The sequence below is a fragment of the Peromyscus leucopus genome, chromosome 3 (assembly GCF_004664715.2).
Source record: "Peromyscus leucopus breed LL Stock chromosome 3, UCI_PerLeu_2.1, whole genome shotgun sequence".
In the NCBI taxonomy this organism is placed as follows: domain Eukaryota; kingdom Metazoa; phylum Chordata; class Mammalia; order Rodentia; family Cricetidae; genus Peromyscus; species Peromyscus leucopus.
This window is the reverse complement of record NC_051065.1, coordinates 51,602,402-51,615,452: the sequence shown is the minus strand read 5'-3', so window position 1 is coordinate 51,615,452 and position 13,051 is coordinate 51,602,402. Positions and strand designations below refer to the sequence as shown.

Genomic DNA, 13,051 nt, shown 5'->3' with positions numbered 1-13,051 from the left:
TCCCTGAGACACACTTATAATAAGTATGTGCCTAAGGATAATTGAGAGTCTTACTCTCTAACCAGTTATTGCAAATTGTGCTCTCCAAGCTTTCCATTGTACTCATAGGGATGAGTACACATACACTTGTATGTGTACTGTTTACTCTGTGCACAATCTCTGATAACATTTATCCTAGTTGCCATGGTCCACCCTTCAAGGACAACATAAAAAACTTCTTACTATTGCTAAATGGAATTCCTTCTTGTCTCCCAAGGTCTGTGTCCTTGACCTACAACCCAAAGTTGTATGTTGACACATGCTCCATCTCATCTCCCAATAGAAGGCATGTACACTCTGGAAAATTCTCCCTAAAGGGGGGTGTTGTTTGGAATTTCTCAGCTTCTTGAGAACAACAGCTTTCATTCTAGAATTTTCTATCAGGCTTATAATAAGCCTCAATTCCTCTGCAAATTTGATTCGCATTTTTAATTCAAAGCAATGAATTAACTAATTTAGTGTTATTAAACCAGCATCCTGCCAACTTCAGGGGGAAAAAACCCTACAAAAACAAAATTTAAAAAGCCAGCTACACAGTTCCAGCATTTTAAGAGAAAGAGAAAGACGCAGATACAGCTGTGAAATCACACGCAACTTCCCCCAGCTCTGCAGCCACTGCTCCATTTCCTCCTCTGGTCTTCCTGGAGGGGGCCTAACAACCATTAGACACAGAGTTTCCTCTGATTGGATGTTTGATCTGGTCTACTCAGTGTAGTACATGTTTCCTGCTGTAGCTTTAGGCCCATGCATTTTACTATAAATGAGTTGTACTTTCTTGAAACAGAAAAAAATTGTAAAACTATAGCCCTCAACTATCTCAGAGATCTGTTGAATTCAGTGCAGGAGAGGATGGAAGCCACTGTGCTTATCCATATGAGATGTGCTCTTCAAAAGCTAAAAGCCTGATCATTCCCTGGCTTCATTGTGCTTATGTATGTCCAGACCCCTTTTGTCTTTGGCAGAAAGAACACTGTGTGTGAATAATAACTAAAATAGGACTTACGTGAAGTGGGAAAGCTAGGATCCTAGTAAAACCACGGCTGCCACTCCTTCCCTGTTAGTCGTGACATTTTTCTAGGGTAAGTGGTGTTTACAATGTGTTTTGAAGAAGGGAAAAGATAGCATGGCTGACATGGACTGGAAGCTTGTCCCAGAATCACCAAGAATAGTATTACATTTGACAGGCAGCCAAAACCGCCAGCACGGTTACCCTGCAGTAAGCTTGTGCATAATCCTGATGTTTTTCACATTGAAAGAATTCGTGAACTCTATGTGTACTGACGTGAGGATCAGGATGCTGTTTCAGCTGCTTTCACTCTTCCGTCATTTGCTCTTTTTTTCCCCTTAAACAAAGTACAAAATATGCATGGATCTCAAAGGTACAGCAGCTTGAAACTATAGTATGTTTTCAGAATAGCTTTTTTTTCTAACCCAATTTTTTGTATAATGCACATCTAGCAAAGTCTGCCATTTTGTGCTACAGTTTCCTAACTGGGAAAAACTCACACATTTCTTTGAGAGTATTTTTTGAGACATTTCATTTTAAATAACATGTCAATTTAGTGTGGGTAAATAAATGCGTGTGAGTTTTCTTTTATGTCACTGAACTTTCAGGTCCTTAAGTTCAAAGTCCTAGACCAGTGACCTCAAACCACTGCATCGCACTTCCCTGAGAAAAAAGTGATGGTACCTAGTCTGGAAAACTTCAAGGAAAGAGAGTCAGGCATCATGATGACAGGAAGGGAGATGAGCCGAGGGTATTTAGGAAAGATGTGCCAAGGAGCCTTCTCTATTTATTTCGCTCTGTTCTGGCCAACCTTCCTCCCAGAGCCTTAAGCCTTGGCAAGTGGCCCCACATCTCTCCAGCTTCGTAGGTAGCTGGTGAGTCTCATCGGCAGTCTGTGTCACTCCTAGATTAGAAATCCCTCGTGGACGAGAACATGCCCTCTTTTCTTTGGGCTCCCGTTCGTTCTTCACTTCCACCCCCACAGCCTCTGACGCCACTTGTAGACCCGCTCATCCCAGTGCTTCTGGAAAAAAGAGAAGCAAGGCCATCTTCACTGCAACTGCTGCTGCTCCAGTGAGATGCTGGAGTTGGTGAGGAACGAGGGGTACCCACACTGACTCACAATGTCTTGGCCCCAAGGAAAAATCAGATTGAAGGGGAAATGAATGGAAATCCACTCCCTGTCTGTGCAACCCTGTCCCAGCACCCAGGAGGTGGAATATTAACACAGCCGGTTCCGAAGGACAGACTGCTCCATGACTCATCAGGCAGTAAAAGTTAACAACACATAAGACAAAAACAAGTCATGTCACCCTCAGTTGCATCAATATTAAACTGTGAGAAATACTACATTTCTCAGAGAACAGGGGCTTTACTCCCTAACACTTCTAGAAATAAATGACTCCTTAGTTCGTTCTATCTCTCTCTCCCTCCCTCTCTCTCTCTCTCTCTCTCTCTCTCTCTCTCTCTCTCTCTCTCTCTCTCTCTCCCCTCTCTCTCTCAGTTTAGTTGGTCTTTACCTGTGTTGATGGCAAAAAAGCATGCTTAATGTCGGAATCCATGCTATTTATTAATTAGTGGGATTAAATGAGGGTTGCAAAGACCTAAAACAGATTATGGATTCCATCACTATGATCATCTCTCCCACATCAGGAAGTAAAAGTCACATTTATAATATCATTGATCAGACTAACATACAGCATATTTGTTGATAAATACTAAAAAGCAATGAAAATGAATAAGCTTCATCTGCATTTTAACCAATGATAACAAGAATACTGCAGCTCATTCCTAAGACAGGAAACTGAGTTTTCCATATGATCACCTGTTAACCACTCACTGAGTAGAGCCTTGTCTCCATGACATTCTGATGCTTTCTGTGTTGCCCCATCAACTCAACCTTATTTCATATTTTCTACAGTAGTATTTTGTGCTGAAAGCCCTGTGTATAATATGATATTGTCAGGACAAACTTTTAAGCATCTCAGAGCATACTGTTGTATTTATCCCTCATATATACTAAAGGTTGACAATTGTCAGTTATGAGGATGTTTGTGACATTGTTCTTTCCTACCCTGCTCTCAAATTCATGACTTGTTCAGCAATTCTCTCTCTCTCTCTCTCTCTCTCTCTCTCTCTCTCTCTCTCTCTCTCTCTGTGTGTGTGTGTGTGTGTGTGTGTGTGTGTGTGTGTGTGTGTGTGTGTGTGTGTGTGTGTGTGTGTGTGTGTGTGTGTGTGTGTTGCTTGTCTGTACATGTGTTTAAGCTGAACACTTGGGACTGGATAACCTACCAGGGAATTCAGGAAACAGATTCGCCCTCCATTAGCAGTCCATAGATTAGACTTTCCTGACTTTCGTTCCATTCTTCTAAAGCACTTGGTCAAGGCGAGACATAGTAAAATTAAGGAGATAACAGGTGTCAGGTAGACCTGAATGTAAATCAGGCACTAACTCTCCACACCTCTGACCAATGTCAACTTTACAAATAGAAAAATGAGACTAATAGTTTTTAGGCTCTTAACAATTTTATAAATTAGCAAATAAAACCTTGCGATACTTAGGTTGCTCACACATTGATTGATCAATTCATGCAGGTCATTCCACCTTGGATTCAGTTTTGAAAGGGCTGCTACAATGGGTGTGCTGTCCCATCCAGGCATAAATCTCATTTGTATTATTTAATTCTCCACTCCTGTCTAGTACATATCAGAATTTACTTTTTATAGCTATAATTGATTTTCTCCATAACAGTTTAAAAAATGGTGTCACTATTTAGAACTATAGTGTCCCTGAGTGGATGTGAGTGAACTGTGAAAGGGCATTTTTCAATTCATTTGGGGATACACTGGCTGTGGTGTGTGTGTGTGTGTGTGTGTGTGTGTGTGTGTGTGTGTGTGTGTTCCTTTGTGATGGAAACCTGGGTCTTTCAGATGCTATACAGGTACTCTAGAACTGAGTTACCTCTGCTTCCCCATCCAACATTTTGGTGATATAATTTTGTAGTGATTAATTTTAGAAAAATGTTTAAAACTGCAAATGCCACAATTTTATGTGTCAAACCCCATTTACTAATTCCAAGTTTTAATATCAGCATCTCCCCTCAAAGATGCAGTACTGGTCTGTACATGATTCTCACATTTTTTTATAAATCAAGGACCCAACTCGATATCTGGAAACCAGGCTTAATCTTGCAGGTCATTGGTGTTTGCAAATGATTTCGGCTAATGGGAGTATTTTTAGATAAGCAGTGATTATTAATTTGTAAGAGTCTGCATAGAGTGCCACTAGTTTGAATCTCAAGTAATTTTACTCTTTGATCCTTAGATCAATATGTGTCATAAAACCACCAGCCACGGCAGGACTTGTTCTGAAGAGTAATTATGCTCACAATATGCTAATTGTCCTTTTGATGATTTTCTTGATAACACTGTTGTTGACAGTTTGCTATCATCGATAATGAGAATTTATTACTTCTACCCCTCCATTCTACCCCATGCCTTCCCATTCATACTCAGTTCAAACACACAGAGACTCATCCTTTTCTGTTAGCTGCTATGAAAGGTTAAGAGAGGTGATTAATTTACATCTGCTTGGCAGGTTTAAATATTTAAAAGCACATGTCTAATGCTTAGCCTTTATAGACTATTATTCAGGGACATAATATCACTTTAATCCTCACCACAATGCTGAAAGAAAAAAGAGTTTAAGAAGAAATGGAAATAAAGTTCATTGAATTTAACAGCAAACTCAGAAATACGTGGTTAATAATTTAAAAATGACATGAGTACCCAAACTTTGTGAAAAAAACATAGAATCATGTATGTTTCTCTCTGCTATGTATACAAAGGAACTAGGTGAAGAAAAGTTTTTTTTCTCATGCTTTCAAAATACATGCAGAATCTTGTTAAAAACTAGGTTGCCGAATACCACATTATGCAGTTACCATATGCTTTGAAGTTCATCCACACTGTGAACATCTTCATTTGTGATGTAATCTTATTGCTTTAATGACATCAGAAATTTGGGGAACAGAAGTAGTGAGGGAGAGGTTGGTGGAAGCCAGTTGTTATCTGTCATAGAAGAGAAACAACCCTACATAGTGTGTATATCCTGTTGGAAGAAAGGATGTTCCTGCTTAAAATACTTGTACTTGCTTCTAAGTGACGTGTGTCTTCCATTTTTACACCATCATTATCAAAGTCTAGTAGGGTATCTCTGAAAATTCCTGAGTTTCAATAGTGACTGTAGTTCACATCACATAGAGTTTCCAGTGTTCAATGTGGATAAAGATCCCGGGTCCACTAAGCAATCTATCTTAAGTAGAAACCGCTAGCAACCTCTGCATCTACAACATCATTATGCTGTTACTCAGTAATTTCTCATTAAGTGCAATTCTTCAAAAGAGAAGGGAGGTTATCAAAAAAAAGTATGAAGTCAGGTGCTGACATTAGTTGTAAATTGTTTACTCACTTTCCTAGTGATAAAGAAGTTCCTTAAACTCTCATTATCTCAACTTTCTTCTTTTAACAAGGGAGATGATACAATCAATTGCAAAGACTTTCTGTAGCCCTTAATACTTACTGAGAAGACACACATCTGAGAGACGTAAGGCTGCATTTTATTTTATGATTTTTATTTAAAAGCAATTCATAACACTTGTAAACAAGAAGAAAGGAAAAAATGTAGCATGCCTCTCACTAATTTGATGTGTGTTACTATAGCACTTTCTGCAGCCTCCTGGGCCATAGCCTCCTCTTCAGAAAAATAGAAGGTTGTCAAAGAATAGTTAAACAGTAGATTTAACAGTGGTTTGAAGCAAAGACATTTGGAAAATGGTATAATAATGTCAATAGTAAGTGATAGTTCTTTTACAAGTTAAGGAATTTTTGAAATTCTGGGGCTAAGTGAAGATGATTACAATTGTAAAACAGAACTGAGAAAAACAAATTCACTTTGGTTGAGTGCACTGGCTAGTATAGTGTCTTTTTATCACTACCATCATCAATATTAATAAGGAAATGGCACAAGCTGCCAGAAGGAAAGGTGTTATTGACTATAGAAGTTGCACATACAGTTTTATGTTCTGTCCCAATATATTGTCTCTCAGTGGTTTATTAATTTTTATTTCAAAGTCAGAAGTTTCTGATTATTTTGGAAAGTTTTAGCTATGAATTTGGTTTAGTCATCTCAACTCATAAGGATTCATTGATATAAACAAACAGGCAGATAGACAGATACTCATATCTATATATGGAGTCACTCGTGGCATTATTGGATCATAAACATTGCCAACTACTAAGAAAATTTTCATTCTTCCATCTAAAGCCTTTACCTCTTGGGTGGGTCAAACTGGATACAGTAAATATTCAGGATACAGAAGAATGACTGGGAACTTTTTCAAAAGGAATGAATCTGATGTGTTTTGAAGTAATATTTATATTATAGTTGTTAACTTCATTCTATTTCCCTGCAGGTTTAAATGTTTATTTGGACACTTGGCTACTGAACACAAAATGAATAACTCAACAAACTCATCTAACAATGGCTTGGCTATTACCAGTCCTTACAAGACATTTGAAGTGGTATTTATTGTTCTTGTGGCTGGATCCCTCAGTCTGGTGACCATCATTGGGAACATCCTGGTCATGGTTTCCATTAAAGTCAACCGTCACCTTCAGACAGTCAACAATTACTTCTTGTTCAGCCTTGCCTGTGCTGACCTCATCATAGGTGTTTTCTCCATGAACTTGTATACCCTCTACACTGTGATTGGTTATTGGCCTTTGGGACCTGTAGTATGTGACCTTTGGCTAGCCTTGGACTATGTGGTCAGCAATGCTTCTGTTATGAATTTGCTCATCATCAGCTTTGATAGATACTTCTGTGTCACAAAACCTCTGACCTACCCAGTTAAGCGGACCACAAAAATGGCAGGCATGATGATTGCAGCTGCCTGGGTCCTTTCCTTCATCCTCTGGGCTCCAGCCATTCTCTTCTGGCAGTTCATCGTAGGGGTGAGAACTGTGGAGGACGGGGAGTGCTACATTCAGTTCTTCTCCAATGCCGCTGTCACCTTCGGCACTGCCATTGCAGCCTTCTACCTGCCCGTCATCATCATGACTGTGCTGTATTGGCATATATCCCGGGCAAGTAAGAGTAGGATAAAGAAGGAGAAGAAGGAACCTGTGGCCAACCAAGATCCGGTATCTCCAAGTCTGGTGCAAGGAAGAATTGTAAAGCCGAACAACAACAACATGCCAGGTGGTGACGGTGGCTTAGAGCACAACAAAATCCAAAATGGCAAGGCTCCCCGGGATGGTGTGACTGAAAACTGTGTTCAGGGGGAGGAGAAGGAGAGCTCAAATGACTCCACCTCAGTCAGTGCTGTCGCCTCCAATATGAGAGATGATGAAATCACCCAGGATGAAAACACAGTTTCCACTTCCCTGGGCCATTCCAAAGATGACAACTCCAAGCAAACATGCATCAAAATCATCACCAAGACCCAAAAAGGTGACTCGTGCACCCCAACAAGTACCACTGTAGAACTAGTTGGGTCCTCGAGTCAAAATGGGGATGAAAAGCAGAACATTGTAGCACGCAAGATTGTGAAGATGACCAAGCAGCCTGCCAAAAAGAAGCCTCCTCCATCCCGAGAGAAGAAGGTGACCAGGACAATCTTGGCTATTCTGTTGGCTTTCATCATCACCTGGGCACCATACAATGTCATGGTGCTCATCAATACCTTCTGTTCGCCCTGCATCCCCAATACAGTGTGGACAATCGGCTACTGGCTCTGTTACATCAACAGCACCATCAATCCTGCCTGCTATGCACTTTGTAATGCCACCTTCAAAAAGACTTTCAAACACCTCCTCCTGTGTCACTACAAGAACATAGGCGCTACAAGGTAAAAGACCTTCACAAAGGAAGCACGGTGGCCGCGTGGGGCCTGGGAAGAAGAACAGAGACAAGAAAGCCATCTGTTGATAGCGATCTGCCGTTGCACTTTATAGTCTTACTACAAATGTGCAGTTAGGGCACTCTAAAGTGACACTCTCACCGTGCCCATGCTTCAGTTTGAAAAATAAAAAATAAGTGAACTTGTACCTTATAAACGCTGTCAGTTTAGGAGACAATGAAAGAGACACAAAGAAATTGTGGATCTAAGAAACAATCTGTGCTGTCTCCTACTCTCTTGAAGAAGGGCTTCTGAATCTGCAATTTCATGTCTCTGCACAAGAGTAACCTTGTTGGTTGTTTCTTTCTGTTGTCCCCATGTGTCTAGATGAGGAAGAAATGTCACACGCTACATGCTAACACAGAGACCTAAACATAAAGAAGCAGACACGCAATGAGTGATATGAAGAAAGAAAATCAAATAGGATGCAGAGATGATCAGCAGAGCATTGAGCATATTCTAGGCTATGCTGTGCTCTTTGAAGGATTTAAGGATATAATCACTGCTTATTTCTTCTCTCTTCTCCTTTCCCAACATGAAAAGCAAGAAAGCAAAACAATGAAAACCCAACTAGGTCATACTATTTTTTCTACTATTTTTGTAGTTTCTGGTTTTATATTGTGTACGGATAATACCCGCAGGACTTCTCCTAAATCTGGCCAGAGTCAACCATAAAAATGGGCACTCTGCCTCTTCCCACTGTGTCCTTGCATTGTTTGAAAGTGTACGAACCTGTAAGGGTTTCCTTCTCTTGAGCTCCTTTGTGTGGAATATTTTCACCCATCTGATTTTCTTCTAAACTAACCTATTTTAACAGATTAATCTGCCTAAGACATAAATATGCTTGGGAAACCAAAGTCATTTAAAATTAAATTTTAATCACTTTAGAAAATGGTCAGTCTAGTTGGGGAAAGCTCGCCGAGGCCAGACGAAGTTTAAGATGAGAAGACAGAAGGTCAGAAGGGCCGTCTGTTTGAACGCAAACCTGCCTGCCCCATGTGCCTGACCATGTTACAGTGTACAATACGAACTCCTGACTTTGTCAGCAGGAATACAACGCTGCTTCGCTCATTCAGAGTCTTAAACAAGATTAGTTTACTGTGTCAACCCCAAGAGGAAAAGACCTTATAGTCCATGTCTGTTAGCAGATGATATCCAAATTATACTCAAATGAGGTTTTCTATAGCCATGCTAAGACACAGGGGTGGGGAAAGGGCCATGCAAAAAACATTTACTGATATTACATGTTCTTCAGATTGTCTTCAAATCTCTGCAAGATTATATCGCTTCAAAATTCTCTAATCAGGAGAGTTATATTAATATTTGTGGCATAAATATAGTGGATAACCAAACAGAAGCAAAATATGCCCACAGAATCTGATGGGAGAGTTTATGTGGTTCTTGCCATGCCATATTTTTCACTCTATAATCTGACCACAAATAGCTGTCACGGAAATGATTACTAAAGGATAACATTAAACAGATAATGTCTGTGTAGAAAATCCACCCTTGATACACTAAATAAATACAGAATTATATCAATTCATATTTAACTAGTTATCTTTGTCTTCATATGTTTTCTCCCATTATATGTTATGGTCTTCCAATCAGATTTTCTAAGTGTGAGCCTAATGGATAGAAATTAAAGTTACAAAATTCCTTTTCTAAGTTCAGTTTTCACTGACAGGCTTTGATTCCTTCTCTGCCCATCCCATGAGTGTTACATGGCAAATTGATCAGTATGAAGTCCTAAAAGTTATTAGAGTTATTCTGTCTGACTGCACATCAGCAGCATCTCAGCAAGTGGGAGACAGGGGATATAACAACAGCAACAAAAATATTGTAAGTTAATAAGAAGCAAATTGCTAACAATGTATGTATTTATCCTTTATGAACATAACTTCTTCTTTGAGTAATTTCAGTTGTGTTTACCTCAAAAATCTCCTATGTGTAAAATATAGCATTGGTTCAGATTAATTTAGTCTATAATTAGTTGATGGAATTCCTTTAGTTCAGAATTAGTAAAATGTAAATTTCGAGTTTTAAGACCACATTTACTTTTATGTTGTTTCTTCAACTAGATGAGTGGAGAGGGCTTCATTCCAATGGGCTTCTTGGTTTCCTGTAAGAAAAATGATCCACTGGCTGACTTTCATTTTTAAGTGTTATATACTGTTGTGATGCAAACATGGCTTCCATTGGAACCACCACTTTGGAGGCCAAAATTCAGTGTTTGTCTCTGTTTGCTTTAAGCCCAACCCACCATGAGCCAATCTTTGTCTTGCTCTGTGTCGCTATTGTATTCTTCCCTTGATTCATTCTATGCCTGATAATTTGCCACAGCTTCCACAACTTTATTAAAAAGAGAAACTGTCAAATTCAAGAAAAGAACAAAGATAGACCAAGGTACCGTGGAAACCTTCTCTATCAGAATCAGAAGATAAGAGGACATTGACATTATTGGAGTGAGACTGTCTTCAAACATCTGTCTCCATTGTCCCTGGCTTTGTTTGTTTTTATGACTCTCAAGCAGAGGCAATTTTCACCCTATGGACACTTAGTGATATGTAGAGGCATTTTGATTGTCACACTGGGAATAGGCATTTGTACAAAATGAGAAGGGGCTTTGAATGCTGCTGCACAGGTTACAATGCACAAAATAGGGTTCCTCACCGCCACCCCTCCAAAGAAAATGATTTGGCTCAAAATGGCAATGGTACCAGGACTGAGAAATACTGGCTTCCATTAAAGAGTTTCTGGAACTTGCTTTCTTAATCTTCCCTCATTAAAAACAAAAAAAGGATTAATGCAAATTGCTTCCTTGTTAGAATAAAGCAAAGCTCATGCATCAGCTATCAGAAATACTCCCTCACTGACTGTGGGATTTGAAATTCACAGATAAAAGCACATACATATAAAAACCAGCAGCTCTCACACACCTCCAGCACTGTGGCATCTGAATGTCTGGTTATGGCATCACAGATGCTAGTTGAGAGGCTGCAGTATTGTCCATGAACATAGCTGCTTCTAGTCCGATCAGTTTCTACTGGAAACATCTTTTTTTTCCCCACACTAATGAAGAGCCTTTTAAAGAAACAATATGACTCATCTCCTTGCTTTCACTGGAAATGTCAGTAACTGTCAATCCTTTATTTCTTTTCTCCTTGTAGCAATAATGTAAATATCCCAGAGTGGTATTTTAAAAAGAGAAGATTAAGAGTATGAAAAGAGCCAGCTTATGTCTTGAGAAAAGAACTGATTGCCTCTTGACCAATTTATCATCCCCTTAATGACAGATACCAAGTGTTGGGACAAGGTCACCAATTAGTAATCTACAAAGAATAAGATAAACCATCTGGCTTGATATATGGAGTCTAGAATCCCACATCCTCTACTGTTAACAACTCACTGCTTTTTGGTCCTGAAGAGATGGCATGGGGGGAGATTGGATTTAAAAATGATACCAACAGTTATTCAGCAATGCAGTCAACTTTTTTTTCCTATTTAGTTCGTTGACAGTTGCTCCCCTCCTCAATTTGATAAGATCTCTGTCGACGCCATAACACTGGTATTGCAATTAGATTAGGAAGGCACCCACAGCTTGATAAACTTGTGCAACATGTATTCTTAGCATGTATATACAATGCCATTCCTCTCCAATAGGCTTCTCTTAAAAGGGTGCACGCTGTAGCATGAACTCTATGTATATCTTCCCATAATATGCTGTATGCTTCATATATATATTCTATAAATAAAATAAAATGTATAATAGAAATACATATTTCTGTATGCAAATAAATATATTATACACAAAATTGTTACAGGCACTCTGGTATATATGTTGTTTCATAGAATAAGAGTAGACTTAATGTGCTCCATTTTCAAAGAAAATCATATTTTGCATCAAAGGAAGAGCTATAAGAGCAGCCAAACTCCTATCCACATTAATATTCAACTGATTTTTCATTGAGTGTCTGACACTGATTTTAGAGATCTCTTGAAGGAATACATTAATAAATCTTTCTGGTATCAGCCCATGTGAGAGCCACGATTTCTTTCCCTGTGCCTGACAAGCTTGCAGTGAGAACCTTCCCAGCTGCTGTGGGTCCCACAGCTGTGTTGATCTCCTGTCTGATTGCCTGATGAGGCTGCAACCAACCCATTCTCAAAGAGTTGCACTCTCTTCCAAATTAACTGATTTTAGTGAAATGGAAAATAATCACACTGGGAGAGAAGGATGACCTTCAGAATGTTTTCTTTTCCCCTGACAAACAAGGTAAAGATGGTTCAGGCAGTGTGCTTCAAAAACCACTTTTTCAGCATGGGCTCAACCACACAGCCTCTCCTCCATGGCCTGCCAGAACACCTTAATGAACTACAAAATGACAGCTTTCCCAATGAAAATACATGGTTTGTTTCAGAGTGTCTAAACTCTCTCCACAGCAATCCCTTTCCTTTCTTCAGTGTCCATTGAACTATCTACAGTCCTCAGAACATGCCCATCCCCATAGCATAAGTGTATTATTATAAGGGGATACTGGTTGAACAATCTCAAGAAATATTTACATTTTAATTTGAAATATATACAAACATTGGACCCATTATTATAGTATAAACACAAAGGCATGCATTGTTAGTGACTATTTCAATTCATTTCAGTTTCATTTGTATCTCAGGACTTACTCTGATGTCTTTTCATCAGCTCCATTTTACCCACATGACACAGTTAAATCACAGGAACAGGTATTCCCAAAGTGACACCAAAGTCAATTATGGAAAAACCAAAGGGAAAAAAGGGTGAGTTCCCATTGGCTTCCTCTTGTTCCAGTGAAATACACTAGCTTTATATTCGAGAATTTGAGTGCTTTTTGTGGAAATGAGGTGTTGGATTCTGAACCTGGCTGAAGGCTGCAAACACTGACAGCGAAAGCATCTTGTCATCGTTTAGAAAGAATTGTTCCTGTCCTAACAGAAATCCAGTTATTTCAGACAAAAGAAACAATGTGGCAAGTGGTGGTATTTATTATTCAGTTAGTTCCTTAGG

The 13,051-nt window shown here is 39.2% G+C and overlaps 1 protein-coding gene across 2 annotated transcripts in view; it reads left to right on the top strand.

Annotated features, from left to right (window-relative positions):
• Chrm2 (cholinergic receptor muscarinic 2) overlaps positions 1-12,044 on the top strand; it is a 130,842-nt gene extending 118,798 nt beyond the window's left edge. For both annotated transcript variants that reach the window (XM_028866092.2, XM_028866096.2), the window contains exon 3: positions 6,520-12,044. In XM_028866092.2, coding sequence (XP_028721925.1) covers positions 6,560-7,960 — 1,401 coding nt within the window. In that variant the 5' untranslated portion in view covers positions 6,520-6,559 and the 3' untranslated portion in view covers positions 7,961-12,044. The remainder of the gene's footprint in view (positions 1-6,519) is intronic.
• Positions 12,045-13,051: the final 1,007 nt, after the last annotated feature.